This window comes from Chlamydotis macqueenii, chromosome 10 (assembly GCF_036417535.1).
Source record: "Chlamydotis macqueenii isolate bChlMac1 chromosome 10, bChlMac1.mat, whole genome shotgun sequence".
Lineage (NCBI taxonomy): Eukaryota > Metazoa > Chordata > Aves > Otidiformes > Otididae > Chlamydotis > Chlamydotis macqueenii.
Genome location: NC_141565.1, coordinates 17,727,718 through 17,747,082, shown reverse-complemented (window position 1 = coordinate 17,747,082; position 19,365 = coordinate 17,727,718). Strand labels below are relative to the sequence as shown.

General features: G+C 38.4%; 1 protein-coding gene across 1 annotated transcript; it reads left to right on the top strand.

Moving 5' to 3' along the window:
- The first annotated feature begins 451 nt into the window (after positions 1-451).
- Positions 452-17,507, top strand: TMF1 (TATA element modulatory factor 1). Its single transcript, XM_086755653.1, has 17 exons — positions 452-703; positions 3,268-4,508; positions 5,280-5,383; positions 6,261-6,387; positions 7,347-7,452; positions 8,089-8,231; positions 8,785-8,951; positions 9,102-9,258; positions 9,747-9,839; positions 10,444-10,600; positions 11,372-11,564; positions 11,898-11,967; positions 12,051-12,143; positions 13,211-13,321; positions 13,959-14,105; positions 14,596-14,721; positions 15,623-17,507. The coding sequence occupies exons 1-17, from the start codon at positions 562-564 to the stop codon at positions 15,764-15,766; spliced, it is 3,321 nt and encodes a 1,106-aa protein (XP_086611779.1). The 5' UTR covers positions 452-561; the 3' UTR covers positions 15,767-17,507.
- Positions 17,508-19,365: the final 1,858 nt, after the last annotated feature.

Below are 19,365 nucleotides of genomic sequence, written 5' to 3'. Positions count from 1 at the left end.
CTGAACTGTATAAACTTTCTACCTTCTAGCTGTGCACTTGAACTCGGTAGTAAAGGGGGGGGCACTTTACTGTAATTTTTAACCAGCTGATTTTTAACAGCTCTTGCAGCCTTTGGAAGGGTTAAAAAGCCTGCGTGGGCTGCGGGACTTAGAGCAGCGAGTTAGCTGCGGTTTAGAGGAGTGCGTGCTTGGTTCCTTATTTGCGTTAAAAAGCGGGCACTGCAGTTATCTTTTCAGCACCCGATCCGGAGAACCTGCTACAACAGCGGGGCCGCAGCCAAGGCCTTCCCCCGCCGTGACCGGTACCAGGCCTCGCTCCGCCCCGCGGGCCGCGTCAGGGGGACGCGGGGCGGCTGCGCGCGCCCATGTTTGCGACGTGGAGCCCGGCGGCGCGCAGGCGCGGGACCGCCCTCCCGCCCCTCCGCGCGGAGCCCAGCCCGAGGCCGCGGGCCCCGCCGCCGCCGGGGAGCGGGCTCTGAGGGCGGGTCGCTCCCCGCCCGCCTTCCGTGCTTGTGGCCCGGTGCCGCCGCTGCCTCCGCGCAGGACCGGGCAGCGCGGAGGATGAGCTGGTTCAACGCTTCGCAGCTGTCCAGCTTCGCCAAGCAGGCGCTGTCGCAGGCCCAGAAGTCCATCGACCGGGTGCTGGACATCCAGGCCGAGGAGAGCTCCTGGCCCGACGCCGTCATCCCCGACTACGGTGACGGTAAGCGCCGTGCCCCGGCTCCCCGTACGGGCTTGGCTCAGCCGCCTCCCTTCCCGGCCTCCTGCCTGGCCCTTGCAGTGAGGCTGGCCGGGGCGGCGCCTTCCCCTCATCCTCCTCCTCTTCACCTTCCTCCTGCTCCCGCCTCTCCCCCTTCACCCGGGCGGGGGGTTACGTTTGTGGAGGTTTCTCCGGCCCTCCCTGTCCAAAGCCCGTTCTGCAACGCCCGTGGTACTTCTCGTGTCCCCCTTGCAGGCGAGGGAGGGGTAACGCTGACAAAACGCGGAGGAAGCCTCAGCAGCACACCCGGCAGCGGGTTGTCACCAGCGCCGTGCTTTTGTTGCGTGTTTCTCAGGCGTTATTTATTTATTTTTTTTTTTAAAGGGACTAATAGGTGATAAAAGCCGCTCAGTTAACAAAAAGGGGGAAATTATGTGGGTTTTTTTTTTTTTTTCTGAGGCATGCGTGTGTTTTCTCTTTGTGACAGGAAGAGCAGAGTAGAAGTTGAAAGTCAGCTCTGTGTAAGCCAAGTAAAGTTTCTACACTTTATGGTGCTAAGTTCATAATTCTCCAACATCTGTTGAAAGGAATGCGTTGGTGGAAAAATTGTCACAGCTTGGTTATGAGGAAGTGTCTCGTTGTGCATATGCTAATGTAGAACCTTAATGAATGGTCAGTCCTAAAATGCTGTTTGGAAATGAAAGAGCAAAAAGGAGCCCTCGCATTAGAAACCTTTTTCTCATAAGTGATACCTTAAAGATAAGAATGACTAAAGAAAAGGCTGAGATACCGAGTCGTCTGAAATCAGTGTCCTTACTGCAACTACATCTGCAAGAACTGTTACATGTTTGCAATAGGAGGTTATTTGCAGGTATAGCCGCAGCAGAGTTAGATTTCTGAAAATCAAAAGCTGTAACAATCAAAAGTGTTCTCTGGATTGGTTGCTCAGCAAAGCGCAGGGTCAGTTTTGCATGTCTCCGTCCCTTTGTGGGAGGAAGGGCTTGCTAGTCGCTTAGTCGAGTGTCATCTTGAATTACAGAAGTTGTTGATAGAAAGACTCTGTTGTGCTTAGTTTCTTAAAACTTTAAACTTGTCTGAACTAGTTTTTAACTTACTAATATTTTAAATACTGAGGTTTTAATTTTAACTGGTTTTTATATCTTAGTATTTACTGTAGTTCTGTATTTTGTAAGGAAAGCAGCAAAGAGGAGTCTGCATCTGTTTTTCAGGGAAAACATATTTGTTTTTAAAAGAAGTCAAAATATTTTCTGAGTGTTATAGTTCACTCAGAGGGCTTTTTTGAAGTTACTGGATCATGGACAAGGCATTAATAAATCAGATGTTTGTGGTGTTTTTGGCAATGAAAGCAGTAATTATCTGAATTTCAGATCTTCAGGCCAGTAGGTATCAACAATTTCTGAAAGGGGTAGTCTACTTTAAATATTATAACTCGGTATATTTTAATAGATGCTGATGTATAATGTAAGCTTGTTTTTAAGTAGCCTGAAATAGTTATGTTGCGCAGATTATGCTTGTAGGTACAAAATGAAATTGGCTATTATTTTTAGATTTATCTTTCTTACCTGGGATGCTACCGAAACTTCGTGATTAAATTCTTACTGTCCTTGCTACTGACAAGTCCTGGAAAACCTGCAAAAAATACTGATAACAGTAACTAACTGCTTCAGAACTAATCAATTCAATATTTCTCTACAGAAGAAGAAGAAAACTATTATCCTAGCTGAGCTGCTGACAAAGTATGTTGTCAGCTTCAGACCCTTGTTTGGTGTGTGAGGAAAAATAGGAAGCCTGTCGCAAACTGAAAGAGCAAGAACCCTTCTTAGAGTGTAAATTCTACAAATATTTAAAGCTTGTTTTCTGTAATGGTGTGTGAAGGATTTGTGTGTATGTTACTGGCAGGTAACTTTTAAGACTAGTAATTGTTTCCTTCTTCTGTAATCTACGTAATTCTCTACTTTTAAACTACAGCTTTTCAAATTGTTTTGCCTAACTCTCTGCTCACTACAGGAAGCAGGAGACCGTATTCCCTCTCCCTTATTCCCTTCCCAAAAGAAATGCTTGATTTTTGTGCCTGAATAGACTTCAGACCTGCCCTTACAGCCTTCAGAATGCTGCATGGGCTCATTTCCCCTTCCCAGACACTTCTCTCCACCTTTGTTCTGAAATTCTTACTCTTGCGTTTACTGGAATAATCTGTGTATTGTTTCTTTCTGCCTTTGCTCAAGTTACTGTTTAACAGGGAGAGAGCAAGCTGGTTCCATTCAGGTACTCTTGCTTTCTAGAGGTGTCTGTGTCTACTTAAGTCTTAGAATTACTTGATGTCTCCCTTAAGCTTCTTTTGCTTTGTTTAAAAATTGGTTCCAAGCTTTTTAAGGAAGTAGTAACAAAAATGATGCTTGTGATCATGTAGAATATTCACTTCATGTTATGTAGTATTGAAAACACTTTTTTCTGAACTGTTGCATCTAAAAAGACAAATACTGAAAAATAATACATTTTAAGTGATCTTGGCCTATCTCTTTTTTTTTTTTTTTTTATTGTTTTAGGAACAAGTTCTCTCATAAGTGGAGGATGGGATACATCTTCCTGGGGCTTAACTTCAAATACAGAACCACAGAATCAGCCAGTATCGCCAACAGCAATCACTAAGCCAGTGAGGAGGACGGTAGTAGATGAATCGGAAAACTTCTTCAGTGCCTTTCTCTCTCCAACAGACGTTCAGAATATACAGAAAAGTCCAGTAGTGTCCAAACCTCCAGCCAAATCACAGCGACCCAAAGAGGAGGTGAAAAGCGCTTTAAAGGAGTCTCAGCACCCTAGTCAGCTGGATGTACCAGTGACAACAGAGGCAGAAGTGAAGGATTCCTCTGCAGCTGTCCTAGTGGACTTGAAAAACCTTGATACTCCCAAGGAGAAATTAGAAGAGAATTCTGTGCTTAAATCTAATGCCAAGCCTGAAGAAAGCACAAATGAAGTTACTGACAAAAAGGTGTCTGCTCTAAATCTGGAAGCACCTGAAGATGCTCTTCATGAAAAAGCCAGCGTAGGAGAGGATGGAACGGGAGGTGCAGCGGATAGCACTTCGCAGTCTCTTAATGCAGGTACAAAAGACATGGGTTTGGAAACCAAGGAGCGAAAGACTGAGGACAGGCAAAGCAATACACCGTCACCTCCAGTTAGCACTTTCTCCTCGGGGACATCCACAACTAGTGATATAGAAGTTCTGGACCATGAAAGTGTAATAAGTGAGAGCTCAATAAGTTCGAGACAAGAAGCTGCAGATTCAAAATCCAGTCTTCATCTGATGCAAACATCGTTTCAGCTTTTATCTACATCTGCCTGTGGAGATTATAATCGCTTAGATGACTTTCAAAAAATGACAGAGAGCTGCTGCTCCTCTGATGCTTTTGAAAGAATTGATTCATTTAGTGTGCAGTCTTTAGATAGTAGAAGTGTAAGTGAAATAAATTCAGATGATGAGTTATCAGGCAAGGCTTCTGCTTCAGCATCTGTTGCTGTCAGTCCTTCTGCACCAAAGACAGAACCAGTTGATGCCCTGAAAAATAAATCTGAAGACTTGAATGACACTTCTGTTTCACATGCTGAGGAAGCTGAGATGGAAGAGAGTGGTAGAAGCGCGACCCCTGTTAATTCTGAGCAGCCAGATGTTTTGGTTGCTGCTGTGCAAACTGTTGAAGAACAAATCGTGAAAGAGGAGACAGAGCCACAGCAGGATGCTGCTGAAAAATTGTTAGAAGAGGACACTGAAAAGCAAGATCTTAAAAAGGTAACTGTAAAACATTTTTTTTGCAAACACATCCGTTAATTGCAAGTGAAACTCCTATCATCTCCTTATATGGGTATTAGCTTCACCTTGTGTGAATGAATTAATTGATGCTTAACTGCCTTACCCTGTAGAAAACTGTCTTTCATTGCCCATATTGAGCTATACTTACAGAATTTTTCTTTTGTTTGTTTTTATATATTTGCATGTGTGTGTTATTTCTCTACATTTAGCTTTCCAAAATCTGATATTAAGAAATTATTTTGATGATGTGAGCTAGGAGCTCTTGACCTGCCTGAAAGTTTTCTTCCCTTATCTGATGCTGTTTGCTTCTTTGTGCTAACATTTGACAGGAGAGACCTTTCAATGTAAATTATTGTGATTCTGTAAAGAGTGGTATAAGGACCACTGGGAGTCTTAATGGTTAATGTTAGCTGTATTTTTGTAGGCTATCAGCTCTGTTTAAACACTTAATTTATAATTAAATATAACTATTGATGATTTTGATGGGGAACTTAGCTGAGCCACATGTGCTTACTTAGTAGGATTTCTACACCTGTGGAAACCAGGTGTCTTGTGTTTAGATATTGCTTAGTTCTAATGTGTCAGAAACATGGTAATCTTTGACTTTTACATCAAATTCCTAAAAACATTGACAAGTTCAGCTTTAAATAGTGTTGGGAGGGAATGGTGGGGGGGGAAAGGGGAAGCCTACCCCTCTTGTGTTTTAATTGTCCCATTCATCTGATCTTTATCTGTAAAAACATTGTCCAGGTGATTGATTCATTAACTGAGAAACTGGAAAAGAGGGAAATACAGTTATTAAGTACTAGTAAAGAAAAGGCATGCCTGGAAGAAGCTTATGATAACCTAAAAGAGTAAGTATGAAAATATACACAGTAGTGGGTGTAACTGTAACTTTACTGCAGTACAATCAGTAGATAATATCATGAAACAAGCAGCTTTATAACTAAAACAAAGGTTGCAAGGGATATGCACTGTTTGAGAAAGGTGGAAATAATGCTTGCATGTGCAGTGATGGTATTTTTTCAAAGACACATTATTTCTTGGGGCCAAAATCTCATTTAGGAACAGACTAGTGAAAGATTTTTCAGTAAGTAAACAGTAGGAGTGACAAACAGATGTGTAGAGTCAGACTTGGTTATTAATAAAGATCTTAGTTATAAGACTGGATTCAGCCATTAAGGGAGACTGACTTTTCTGATACAGGTGGATGAACCTGATTTACTAAGTAATTTGCTGACTAAAATGTAAGCAGTGAAAGTGTGGTAGAAGGGATGGTTGTAGGGGAAAACCTGAATTCATTATTTAATTCAGTTAAAATTAAAAGGAAAAAATGAAGAGTTGATATTTGATCAGTAAACTGGAAAATCCAAGTTTAAAATCGTAGAGATAATATGTGAAGGTATTATTTAATGATTAAATTGATCTTAACTTAAAAAATACACTTAATCATTTGCCCTCTATGTGATACAGACTATGGGTAATCAGAAAGAACTTGATTAAGGGGCAAAATGTTTAAGGTAAATCAAGCACTTAATTGTTTTCATGGCTAAATTACTGAATTCATGAAGATCTTTGATTAGTAGTTCTATGTATTAATGTGGTTTCTTGACTTCTAGTTAACATGTGTAAAATAAAAAGCAAACCACATTTTAAAAGTATTTAACTGTTGCAAACTGCTTGGAATGTCACATAACCACAACTGTTCTGAAATGTTAATTTTAAATGTAGTGAAATGTTCAGAATGAAAGAAGAGAGCAGTAGCCTTTCATCTCTTAAAGAGGAATTTGCTCAGCGAATTGCAGATGCTGAAAAGAAGCTCCAGCTAGCCTGTAAAGAAAGAGATGCAGCTAAAAAGGTAATTTGGCTTTTTAGTGAAATTGTTTATTATTTTAGAACACAGTTAAATTTATTGAGGTTAATTAATAAAAATAAAGCTAGGGAAAAGCATGAGACCGACAGGTGCTATCTCATGGTATTAGTAACTTGTGTAAGCTGATTCTAGTTTCCCAGGCTGCTTGTTATTTCCTTATGTTGACATATGCGTTCTTGCAGCTGTGTTGTGAGCCAAGTTAGGGAACTCATTTAAGTTAAAGTTAATCTGAATTGGGGAAAAAAAAAAAAAGGTTTAACGTCTGCTCTCATCTGCTGTGTACCGATATATGCGTTTGCACTGGTGTGAAGGAGAAGAATGGCTGGGGATGTGGGGAAGTGGTAAAGAACGGGAGTGGCTGCTGTAGAGGATTAACTGGTAGGAAAATTCAGGACTGATGGTGAATGGTTTGGAATGAGCACAGTTGGTTGCAGCAACCAAAGTAATAGAGTTTAAATGTTCTTGACCTGCTATCCCAGCGTTACATTTCTTTAGTTTATTGCTAGTCTGCAAAAGGTAAACTCAGATCTGTAGCTGGAAAAACCCATATTTTTTAACAGTTCTTTCATCACTGGGTTGACACAGTAATAAGTTGAAATTGAAAAAGTATCTGATATCTGTGTGTGAATATAACACTTTGGTTTTACTATATTGCAAAAGTTTAAAGTAGAGAAAGTGAAATGGAAGAAGGAGTTGGAACAAATCGTACACAGAATTTATGGAGTCTCAGTCCTTGGAGGTTTTTAAAAGCTGATGGAATAAGGCTCTGAGCAATCTAATTGGATCAGATAATCTCCAGAGTTCCCTTCCAGCCTAAATTGTTTTCAGAGAAAAGCCTTTTGGGAGGAAATGGAGAAGAATAATGTGATCAGTGTAACTTACTGTGCATTTATCCGTAAATACATTTTAATAAGAGGTCTTAAGTATTTTATCCTGCTATTTAGGAAGTAAAGACTGTTAAAGAAGAACTGGCTACTAGACTTAACACTAATGAAACTGCTGAATTACTGAAAGAGAAAGAAGAGCAAATCAAAGGCTTAATGGAGGAAGGTGAGAATTTAAAAAAAAATTTAATAGTAAAAATTTGAAGTGTACTGCATTCATGTATGAGCCTTTTTTATGTGGGAAAAAAAAACATTATTTGAAGCATGTTAGATGTTTCTGCACATTTAAACCATTTAGTAGTAAAGAGCAGCGGGAGGGGTCACTCAAATACAGATAGCTGGAGGGGTACTTTCTGCAGCGTGTGTTAAAAGGTGCTGTGAGATAAAACCAGTGTGCAGTACAATGCTCCATTCAGCAGAAATCTAACTAGGGCAATGTGCAAGGCATTTCTATAGTGTCTCTCCAGTACTTTTTAATTTTGGAAGTAAAATACAGTTACTAAATGAACAGGCCATTTTGGGCTTTTTTTTTTTAAATATGATGAGCTCATTTGCTTTACTTTCAAAGCCTTTCACTACGTATCGTATCTCACTGTAGCTTAGTGTCAAGCAAGGTCATCTCAGGATAAGACAGATTAAAAACCTAAGAACTTGCATGAAAAAGTGTAAGATTAACTATTTCCATACATATTTGATTATTATTTTCATGGGACTGAAGAGCAGGAGGAGGAGGAGGTGTGAATAGACACACTTCGTAGAATAACAGCAGCGTGCACTAACTTTACGTTCATTTTCTTCACAGGAGAAAAGCTTTCCAAACAGCAGCTGCACAATTCCAACATTATTAAGAAATTAAGAGCCAAAGAGAAAGAGAGAGAAAATACTAACACAAAACAGAACAAAAAGATTAAGGAATTGGAAGAGGAGTTGCAGCATTTAAAGCAGGTGAGATATTTGGCTTTTTTTTTTTTAATAGCTGTTTGTATTAGCTGCAGAATAGCCTTTTTAGGAGGCTCTAGATAGACTAATATTTTTTTCCTTTTCTGGGAGACTTCTCCATTTCATGTTAATGGAACACTGAGATGTGATTTCTGTGAGTGTTCTCAGAGCAGTTTAAAACTGCAATCAGGTATCTTTGCAGCTGCTTGTTTGTGCCTGCATTGCTGATTATGGGCTGACCAAATTCAGTACACTAAATTTTAGTAGGAAAACCTGTACTAGCAAAATTTAGGCAGTTGTTTTGCTCGATTAGTGATTGAATCAAGACCTTACAAGTAGCAGACCCAGTAAGAGGAAATATGTGAAACTGTGATGAAGAGGAGCCCCCTCCTTTGGGGAAGATGAGGGAGCATAACCTTTCTCTTTTGGTGAAGATCGGTTTAGTCATTTTGTGTAGCTTCATCCTGAATTGGTTGCCACAGTTGTCATTGTCCTCAGATGGTGTTGTCTACCCCAGGTACTGGAATTAGTCTCCTGCTTCTTGTTTGCACTCTAATAGGTGCTTGATGGCAAGGAAGACCTTGAGAAGCAACATCGAGACAGCATTAAGCAACTGAACAGTGTTGTAGAGCGACAAGAAAAGGATCTTGCTAAGCTTCAGGTGGAAGTGGAAGACCTCGAAGAGCGGAACAGAAGTGTCCAGGCAGCACTTGACAGTGCATATAAGTAAGCAGATATTTGTGTGCCTGTTTTCAACCATACGTTCAGCTTCTGTTGTGAAATGTTAATATATAACCAAGTTATTTGCAAAGTCACTGTTGTCATTGTATAAACTATAAAAAACATTGGTCGTTTTTTTTTTTTTTTCCTTCCCAGGGAGCTTGCAGATCTTCATAAAGCTAATGCTACAAAGGACAGCGAGGCACAAGAAGCAGCCCTAAGTCGGGAAATGAAGGCAAAGGAAGAGCTTGGATTAGCTCTGGAGAAGGCTCAGGATGAGGCACGACAGCAACAAGAAGCTTTGGCAATTCAAGTGCGTGTTCAGTGCCCTGAGTAAACGTTTTCATTAGACAAACAAATGTACTCTAGTTGTGTGTGCATCTGGCGTAATGAACCAGATGCAATGTGAGGTTCAACTCATTTTTGTGTACTTAGCAAATACCCAATGGGTTTCTTTTCTGTGAACCCGTTCTTGTGGTAGTTGTTCTGAGCTTTAAAATTTTAATTTTATCTAAAAATACTTTTATTTTTACTTGTCTAAATAAAAGAGACTTCAACAGGGTCTGTGTTAAGTTTGTAGTGCTCTTACCATGATGCAAAGTTCAAGAAATTTAGCTGGACAAAATTTTTAATGATGGATAAATGAGTGTAGCTGTTTGTGTGCATGCAAAACCTAAGCCTTTGATTTGTAAAGAGGCATACCCTGTCTCACAGTGTTTAAAATGGTATAGGACTGTAGCAATGAAGAGGTGGTACTCTAACTTTTGGCAAGAGATTAGTGATGATGTCTCGTTTATTTAGGTTGCAGACCTGAGGCTAGCACTGCAACGTGCAGAACAGCAGGCAGCAAGAAAAGAAGACTATTTACGCCAGGAAATCGGTGAACTACAACAGGTGCCGTAGCAAATAGATGATGCCAAATTGTATCTGCAAGGAGGGCTTCTAAAAACTGAAAATTAAATGCTAGCATGACATTAATAGCCAGAAAAGAGACTTTGTTTACTTGATTACCTGCAGTATTTGTCCTGGGTAGAACAACCATAAAAATATTAAAGGAAGTGTTTTGTTAATCACATACTGAAAACAAAATTGTATTTTTTTTATGATGCCTTTTAAATGTAATTCTGTCCTTTAAGACAAAATACAGACATTAGGTTTGTAATAGGCCTCTGAAATGGCTAGCAAATATGTTTTAAATTACTCTTTAGCTGCTGCTTAAGAATATTTTTCTTGTTCTTAAGGCCCAGAAGATAGATTGTTGCCAAAATGTTTCAAGTGATATCCAGAGGGTTCTTGAAATGTAAATTTCTGGTCTGTTGCTCTTTCACATATCTAAAAATATTAGGCTTCTATCTTGAAATTTCACACTTTACTGTGAGTCTGAACATAGTAATTTTAGAATGTAAAGCAACTGCTATGTGTTTCGCTGAATTCTGTATTAATCTTTTAATCCATCATATGATTTTAAAGCTTAATTATATTTAATTTGTGATTTCAGAGACTCCAAGAAGCAGAGAACCGGAACCAAGAACTAAGTCAAAGCGTTACGTCTGCTACACGTCCACTTCTCCGGCAGATAGAAAATCTGCAAGCTACACTGGGAGCACAAACCTCTTCGTGGGAAAAATTGGAAAAGAACCTTTCTGACAGACTTGGTAAGATGTTTTTAGCTTTTACTGAACAGTGAGGCTTTTGATGAAGATGTGGGATGCTGGAGGTAAATCAAAAGTGCCTGACCCTTGCCCAAAGCATAGATGGTAGGTCAGGAGAGATGAGCACAAAATGCTTTTCTGTAGGGAGATGTTATGTGGGGTATTCTGCAAAGGTTCTTGGGCAGGTGATTCACTAATTCTCTTTAAAACACAGTGTAATGTAAGATTGTAAGTTAGAGGTGTTAAGGTGTACCTGTTGTTACAGCATCTGAAGGAAGGATGGACATTGAGACACTGACAGTACACCGGCATTTTCAGTTGTCAAGCCTGGTGCTTAGATTCTATGTTGTAAAGTTTTAAATCATTTACTTACCAAACTGCATAGGTGATGAGACACATATTTGTTGATACAGTAGTGATCTATTATTTTAAATGAAAAATGTGTAAAATGCCCAAAGGTGGACCCAGAGAAATTACTTCCTTTCTGGAGGCAATCTGTTGTTGTATATTGCATTCTGAAAGAGTAGGAAGTCTCCTTGTTCTGCGTTGCCTTGTTCCTCTAACTGTATGATGGAAAATATTTAATTTCCTTTACGACACAAAACAGGTGGGGTTTTTTTGGTATTTTTGTTTGTTTTGGTTTATTTTTTAAAAAGAAAAGTTAGTTTCATCTAAAAAATATCAGATTCCATTTTGATGCTTAAATAATTGGCCTCTATTATAGATGTCTGATAAAAAAGTTAAATTCCATATTTTTTCTTTACTTAATATTAGGTGAGTCTCAGACTCTTCTAGCAGCAGCTGCTGAGAGAGAACGGGCTGCTACAGAAGAACTTCTTTCTAATAAAATTCAGATGTCTTCTACTGAATCTCAGAATAGTCTTTTAAGGCAAGAAAATACGCGCCTTCAGGCTCAGCTAGAAATGGAGAGAAACAGAGTGAAGAAAATGGAAAGTGAAAACAGTAGGTGAGTCGCACTTTTGATTACCAATGTCTCTTTTAAAGTGTAGTGAGATGGAATAAGCTGTCTTGTACATAACCATCTGCAGCTGATCTCTTTGCAAGTTGGGATTCTTAATTCTTTTGAGTGTTGATATGACTGTGCAAAATTATGACAGCTATTCATAAAGGTGTCCCCACTTGTTAAGGATATCTTATTTCACGCTAAAGATTGTCTGAAGTATATTACTTTCAAAATGTTTTAAAGTCTTGAAGCTATGTTTGTTTTAAAAGTAAGCAAATCCAAAGTAAACACAGAATACTTCCTGACTTTCTCTACCTCTTTCTTTCCTCAACGTAGATATGAAGTTGAACTAGAAGAACTCAAAGATGAGTATGCAAAAACCTTGGAAGATGCAAAGAAAGAAAAGGTATTGCTTACTTCAGCCTTAACCTATATTACCATTGAAGTCTGCGCTAGCAGGAGTTTAACAACCTCTATTTATTTTTGTAGACGCTGCTAGCTACTCAGTTAGAGATGGAGAAGATGAAAGTTGAACAGGAAAGAAAGAAGGCAATTTTCGTGCAAGAAGCAGCAAAGGAGAAGGTGCCAAACCTAACATTTCTATTCAATCCGACTGATACTGTCATTATTTTGGTAGATACCTAGAACCTGAAACTGTCACAAGCAACAAATGAACTTAGAGCAGTACAGTATATATACTGTCAGCCTAGGCATTAGGGACTTGGTTTTCTCTTTATTGCGGCTGCCTTTGATTTCCAATGAAATAAGTGCTTGTGTGATACTCACTTAAATGAATCTAATGATTCTAATTTTGAGTAAGTCTATTTAGCCTGAGAAGAGATAAAATTGGATAATGGTTGGTTTACTCTTCTGATATTTTTTGGTGCTCTTGGATTCTTTCTTCTGACACTGCTTGTTTTCTTTGCATAGACTACTAGCATTGCTTACATTGAATTCCTGGTTTGTATTTCATGTGACTGTGTATAATGTACCACATGCTTTCCAGCTGAAGTCACAAGTCACAGGAAAGTCCTCAGTCAGTAACTTTGTTACTGCTAATTAGCAGTTGATATTCAAGTAAAACTGTTTCTATTACTGGTTTCTTACCATCTCCAGTTCTGAAATCTAGGTGCTTTATCTTTCAGAGGCTAGCATACTTTCCGATGCTGCCTGTAAAAAGAAGTTAGTCTGTTTGGAAGGTATGTCAGTAAGGTATTGGCATGTGAGAAATCTCAGAACTGAATTCATACACTTTATTAAAAAAACTCAAAATATTAGCATGCATTCTAAAGAGACATTTCTGGGTTTGGGATATTCTTCTGTGGTACATTTGGGCATACAAAACTGCCTCTGAATCTCCCTTGGCTACTTGAAAGTGAGATTCTTTTGGTGTAACTTCTATCTTTGTTTGCTGAAAACTCTGAGGACTTGAACGTAGGCTAGAAGTGTTAGTAGCACCGTAACTCTTCATGGTTGAACTTTCATATATTTTAGGGATGGGGGAAGGGCAAAGGTTATCTGTCACGTTATGTTCTATAGTTGGTGGAGGAAAAATATCCAGATTATTACAGAATCTGTCTTTCACGATCATGTAAACTTTTTTCTCTATTGAACTGGTGATGTTCATATTTTTGTTGGTTTTTTTTAAGGATCGGAAGTCATTTACAGTTGAAACTGTCTCAAGTACTCCAACTATGTCACGCTCTAGTTCCATAAGCGGAGTTGACATGGCAGGTCTTCAGACGTCTTTCCTCTCACAGGTATCATATTGGTTATATTGGCTTTTTTTTTTTTTCTGAGACTGCTTTTTTTGCTCTTCAGGAACTTTTATTAATGTAGAAAATTACTCCTCAAGAGTATGTTGGCCTTAGATGAGGTAATTCCTATGCAGAAACATCTTAAACTTGCTTACAAGATGTCTCTGATTGTAAAACATCTGTGAAAGACAGTGTGAAACTCCAACTTTTATTGCAGAGTAATATATACATGTTTTGGTGCTGAGTTCCCGTGTCTGATTTCATCTAGAAGAGCTGAATAACACTAGCAGGAGTCAAATCAATTGATTTATTTTTCTAGCAGTCCTGATTTAGGGCACAACCCTGCTCTCTAGGCAGTATCATTTGACTGTTGTGGCCTGTGTGAAGTGGATACTATTATTGATGTCCAAGTTAAATGACAGTTGTACAGGTGACATGAGAACTTGCCAGTAAGGAGCTATCTCAAATTTTACCTGTTCACCTTAAGCTTTTGTTTTAAAAACAAACTTTAAGCATTGAAATGCTTGCCTTGTAACAGTATAATTTTAAACCTTAAATGAAATAATATTTTGGGAGAGGGAAGATTCCAAAGGGTGCATATTTTTTCTAATTTTAAGCTTCTCTAACCTTATGTTTGTAGGATGATCCTCATGATCACTCATTTGGACCAATAGCTCCTAGTGGGAGCAATCTTTATGATGCTATAAGGATGGGAGCAGGTTCAAGTATAATTGAAAATCTTCAGTCACAGCTAAAACTAAGAGAAGGAGAGGTTTCACATCTACAGGTACTGTAGTTAATCTCATATAACCAAACACAGCATTTATAAGTGTAAATACTAATACAATCAATATTATATTAAAATTTTATATTAAATAAAAATATATATGCCATCAATTTTATATTCAGAAAGCTTAGTTCCTCTCCTTACAGAAGAGTGCATTCCCTCTTCCCTCTTCATGACAATTCTGTTAACCAGGTTACCCACTGGTGGTTTGTGCAGAAAACAGGAAGAGCAGGATTTGTTGCTTCCTTTTTTTTTTTTTTTTTTTTTTTTTTTTTTTTTCTATTGGGAAGGACCTATCCAGAAACTGAACTTGTCTAAAGAAATAAAACAAATCACTCATCAGATTTGAGCAGAAAGTGAGTGTGCTTCTGGGTTTCGTAGTCTGGCTTAAGAAAAAGCTTTAAGTACTGTATCAAAATATTTTGATACAGTGTTTTATAAATATGGTAAATTCTTTCCTCCTCCTAATTGTTGAAAGTGTTTACCTTAGCTGGAAATTGGAAACCTTGAGAAAACTCGATCAATAATGGCAGAAGAACTGGTTAAACTAACAAATCAAAATGATGAACTTGAAGAAAAGGTGAAGGAAATACCAAAACTACGTGCACAGTTAAAGGTAAGTGCATTTGCATTTCTCTTGTAAATCCAATGTAAAATTGACATATTTGGGTTTTTTTAGGAATACCCCAGTCAATTTAGGATCATATTCAAATCTGTCCTAATCATAAATGGTTGAAAAGCCTGGGTGTTTGGTTTTGTTTTTTTTTTTTTTTTAATAGTAGAATCTGAAAATGCCTACTCCATGACTAAGTAGTCACTTCAAAATGCCATTGTTAGAAATGTGTGCTGTGCATAAGATTGCATGCTAAATCAGGGAGAGAACATTTTTTTTGTTTTTCACATTTAGGACACTTGTCTGGAAGCTGTCTTTTTAGAGAAAGGGAGTGTTTTGATAAATAGCATGGATTTATGAGAGTTTGATGCAGCAGCTGAATGAGTGTGCAGTAATGGTATGGATAATAGAACAAATATTTTAATTCTCTGAGTGCTTAAGAACTTAAATTGAAATGTTGGAAATAGTTTTGGAATAATTTTGGAAACGATCATTTGCCTTTAAATGCAGAATGTTAAATTTCCCAGTGAAACACTTCACAAACTGTGGTCATTTCTGCAGTAAAGCTTAGTGCAATTTACTAACTGGTTTTTAATGCTTGCAGCAGTTGAACTTCAGGGTGTTTCAGTACATCCTCCGAAGCCAGCATGAATTCTTTGTAGTCAAGGATCTTTGTCTTTGGAATATCTTCCTTTTATATGCAGAGTATAAATCTAGCTGTATTCAGAGAGTCAAAGCATAAAAGTAGTTTTGAAGAGTGTACTGTGTGCTTCATTGTAAAGTAGTTATACTTCGATAAAATAACGCTACACTTATTTTCCTTTGTAGTGTAAAACACTATCTTAGTAGCTACTTAAAAATTAAGTTGAAAACCGGTCAGATAACAAACTACATGTTGTTGCAGGATTTGGATCAAAGATACAATACAATTCTGCAGATGTATGGAGAGAAAGCAGAGGAAGCTGAAGAACTCCGACTGGATCTTGAAGATGTGAAAAACATGTACAAGACTCAGATAGATGAACTTTTAAAACAAAGACAAAATTAATTCCTGCTGGAACTTAACATTATATCATAACAGATTGTAAAGATAATTGTTTATGTAAATGCTGAATTTAGATGTCTTGTAAAAAAAAAAATAACTGTATTATAGAAAGTGTGACTATATAATAGAGTTCATATGTTGACAAAAAAAACCCAATGCTTTACATATCTTGTACTGTCTGCAGTTAAATTATTTGTGCAATATTTAATTTTTTTTTTCCTCAGTCATTGCTTTATTTAAGTTTCTGCTAAACGGTGGACCATTTTACTTACAAAGAGTAGCAGAAATGATGATTGTTACCTCGTGAGACCAGCACTGGAAGGCAAGAGTTTTACTAAAGCAGTCCTGGATTCTTTAAACTGTGTATGTATGAAAATGACATTAGAAGTCTTTCTACAGTGTTCTTAATGAGTTTTTCTAAAATCTCATCAGTACATTTTTAATAACAAAATAGCAGTGGCTTGCTATCTGAAGCATAATCAGTGGATATTTTTGTGACAGGAAAATCTCATATTTGTAGTCACAACATCTGAACAGGTTGGGATGCTAAGTCTCTATTCTTAGACAAATCAGATTAGTCTGTTTTACACTAAGACCTCTAAGCAGAGTGTGAGATTCAGCTGAGACTTTATAAATTACAGCTTCATCTTGTACATTGCGTGTGTTGTCTCATGAGCTGTTTAGAGACAGCACCTCTGCTTGTAATTCTAAATGTGTTTCACTTTTAACAGCAGAAATCTGAACTACTCAATATTTGTTCTAGATTTGGATGCTGATTTTTAACAGTAGCAAAAACAGTTCAGAAGAAAGCAGAAAAAAGTGTTGTTTTTTTTTTTTTTTCAATTAACTGCAGCTGCTCTCATGGTTCCTTATATATAAGTAGCAAGGTTTAGACTTTTTGCAAAATTGTACTTTGACTTAATATAGTTTTCAAGCAAGTCTCCAGTGGCTGCAAAATATTTCTCCTGCCATTCCTTAAGCAAGGTATTGGTCAAATAGCATCCATGTGGCTTGAAGTCTAGCTGCATTTTTGGTAATGTCAGAGGAAATGTTTGAAATGGACCCTTGGGAATGCTGAGAATCGGGGGAAGAAGCTTGCCTCTTCCTCTCTGCATTCCAGACAGCAAATATTTGGCAACATCTCAGAACTGTAGCTGCAATAGGTACTCATGTGAAATACTCAGCAGTTGAAATTCTTTGCTTATCACACCCTTGCCTCTCTGGTGAGAGGTTTTTTTTTTTTTCACATCTATGTGTGTTGTAATTTGTGTTAGAGAACTCTGTTCCTGCTTGTGTATTCCGTGACCTAAGACACAGAAAAGATGTGAATGATGAGAAATTGCTTCTGGAAAAAAAGCCTCTCAGTAATAGGATTTTTCTTATGGGTGTTAGGGATTTATTCCTCACTGGGAGAACAGTTAGTCACTGGAGTTACACACACAAGGGTATGTTTGTGGAAAAGCCTAGTTCAGTTTGAGATTCAGGCAGTTATACTGAGGATTTCAATAGAGCCATAGAGCAAGACTGCTAAAATTTGTCTTAACTCCCCATTGGTCATAGAATTTTAACTGCTTTAATTTTTTTTTTTTTTGTTTGTTGGTCCTGTGGGGAGGTGGGAAGGAACTACCCTCCTGCTGTCTTAGTTTCAGTTTTGGAAACTAAGGCGAAACCAGAATTTAACACTGCCATCATCTGGAAGCATAGTTTGTTGCTTTAAGTTTAAAAGAAAATAAAACACACAAAACCCAAATAACTCACACAAGAAAAACCACACTCCATATAAAAGCACTTGTTGGAACTTACTGATTTGCTGTGTTAGAATTATGATGTGCAGATGTTAGAAGTTCAACCTTTTTTAAAAAATAGAAAACTTTTATCATAGTTGATCAGAAATTCTATTCAGCTTTTATCTACTGCAGTGAATGAATAAGTTGCCAATTTTCACCTTTTTTACAGTCGTGGTAGACAAATGTAGCACACACTAACAAAAAAAAAATCCTTTGAACTTTTATTTGACCTATTGTGGCCAGTGCTTTTGAAGGTGACGCTTCCTGTGTAATGTGTGAGTAGATACTCCTTAAGGGCTGACAGAGGTGCCGTTTGGGTATGTTTCAGACTGTCTTCGTTTTTCAGAAGGAGCTTAGGTAACTGGGAAATTTTAACAGGCGGTCACCATTAACTGTTATAAAAGCATTTGTCAGAGTATTAGATTTTTAAATTTTACAAAAGTAGATGTAAATATTTGTATTGACTATTTTTGGATTCTTTATCCCTGTTTAGTGCAACCTTTGCTATCACATGAAAATCAGATGGCCTACTGTGTCTTAATCGTCAAAGCCTTAGAAAACAAAGTGGCAGTTGGAAGGTAACATAGACTTTAATTCTGCTTTGGTCATCTTTGATATAAATCTTGTATGCTTGTTTTGAAGCAACATTACGATTAATGTCTCCTCAGATACCTTAAGTTCATTGTTGTTGCTGAGATTGCCTAGAAAAGTAACCTGCAGAATGAAGGGACTTAGGTCAGAACACTAATGTCCACTTTGTTATTTTAGCATATTCCTTCTGAACGCAACTAATTTATACTCATTTTCACTGCATATGCAAGTATGAAGAAATGCTATTTAAAGGCTTACTCCAAGTGTACTGCTCAGAGGGGGCTTATTCCCTTGTCTGTGGACCGTAATGGAAAGGGCTCCGTTAACGAGGGTGAGTTTGGATGAGGTACAGACTGTGCTGGTACTCGCTTCTCTGGGCCTTGTGTTGCATCAGTTATCAACACAGGAGATGATGTGCGAAATCCTAGATATCCGTACATGAGAGAGGGTTAGTTCTACTGATTTTTTTTTGTCCTGCTACAAGTTTGTTGCAATTTCTGTACGTGTGTTTTACTAAGGGCTACAGTGATCCTGAATATGAAGCGAAATGGGTTATCGCGCGGTGAAATGGGAACCCTTGGTTTCTAATTGTAAAATGTGTATAAACTGTAAAAAGCATGGGTCAGGGCAAAATAAAATTTTGTGCTAAGGGTGTGCTCTGGTTCTCTCTGAGAAAAGGCTTAGAAATAGTTTTGTGGTGGCTGGGTGCGCTTGAGCCTAGTCCTTTGAAAGGAAAACTGCTGAAGATAGGATACATCAAATATAGTTTGAATTTAGAGTTACAACTATCTATGCCACCACAAGATTTTAACTGGCATTTAGGTACAAGAGGCTGGCTTTTTTGTAAATTCAGTGCAATAAGGGGATTAAAGGTAATAGGAAATGTAGACTATTTCCTTTATGAAAGTGAAATCCTTTGATCAGTGGGGTCCGTGGGGGGATCAGCACAGCAGCCTTCGGCTGTCCTCTGCCAGGCCGGGTGTTTGTCACCTGCCTCTGCCTCCTTGTCCAGCTGTGAGCCAGGGGCGAGGGTCCCTGTGCGTGGTGAGGAGGCTCAAAGGACACGAGGGTCCGTGCCCACGGTCCCCGCGGCGCTTGTCACAGCAGGAATGGGGTAAAACTGAACGGCGTGACTGGCACCTCAAGAGAAGCCGGGCGTTAATTAGCCTCTAATTAACCTCTCCGCTTGCGAATGTGACAGTTCCTGGGGGCGGTGGCGCCCTT

Excerpts from the sequence above, each read along its gene's own strand:
- TMF1 (XM_086755653.1), top strand. The coding sequence starts at position 562 with ATGAGCTGGTTCAACGCTTCGCAGCTGTCCAGCTTCGCCAAGCAGGCG. Across the intron at positions 8,232-8,784 it reads AGTTGCAGCATTTAAAGCAG|GTGCTTGATGGCAAGGAAGA; the intron begins GTGAGATATTTG and ends GCACTCTAATAG. Across the intron at positions 9,840-10,443 it reads AAATCGGTGAACTACAACAG|AGACTCCAAGAAGCAGAGAA; the intron begins GTGCCGTAGCAA and ends TTGTGATTTCAG.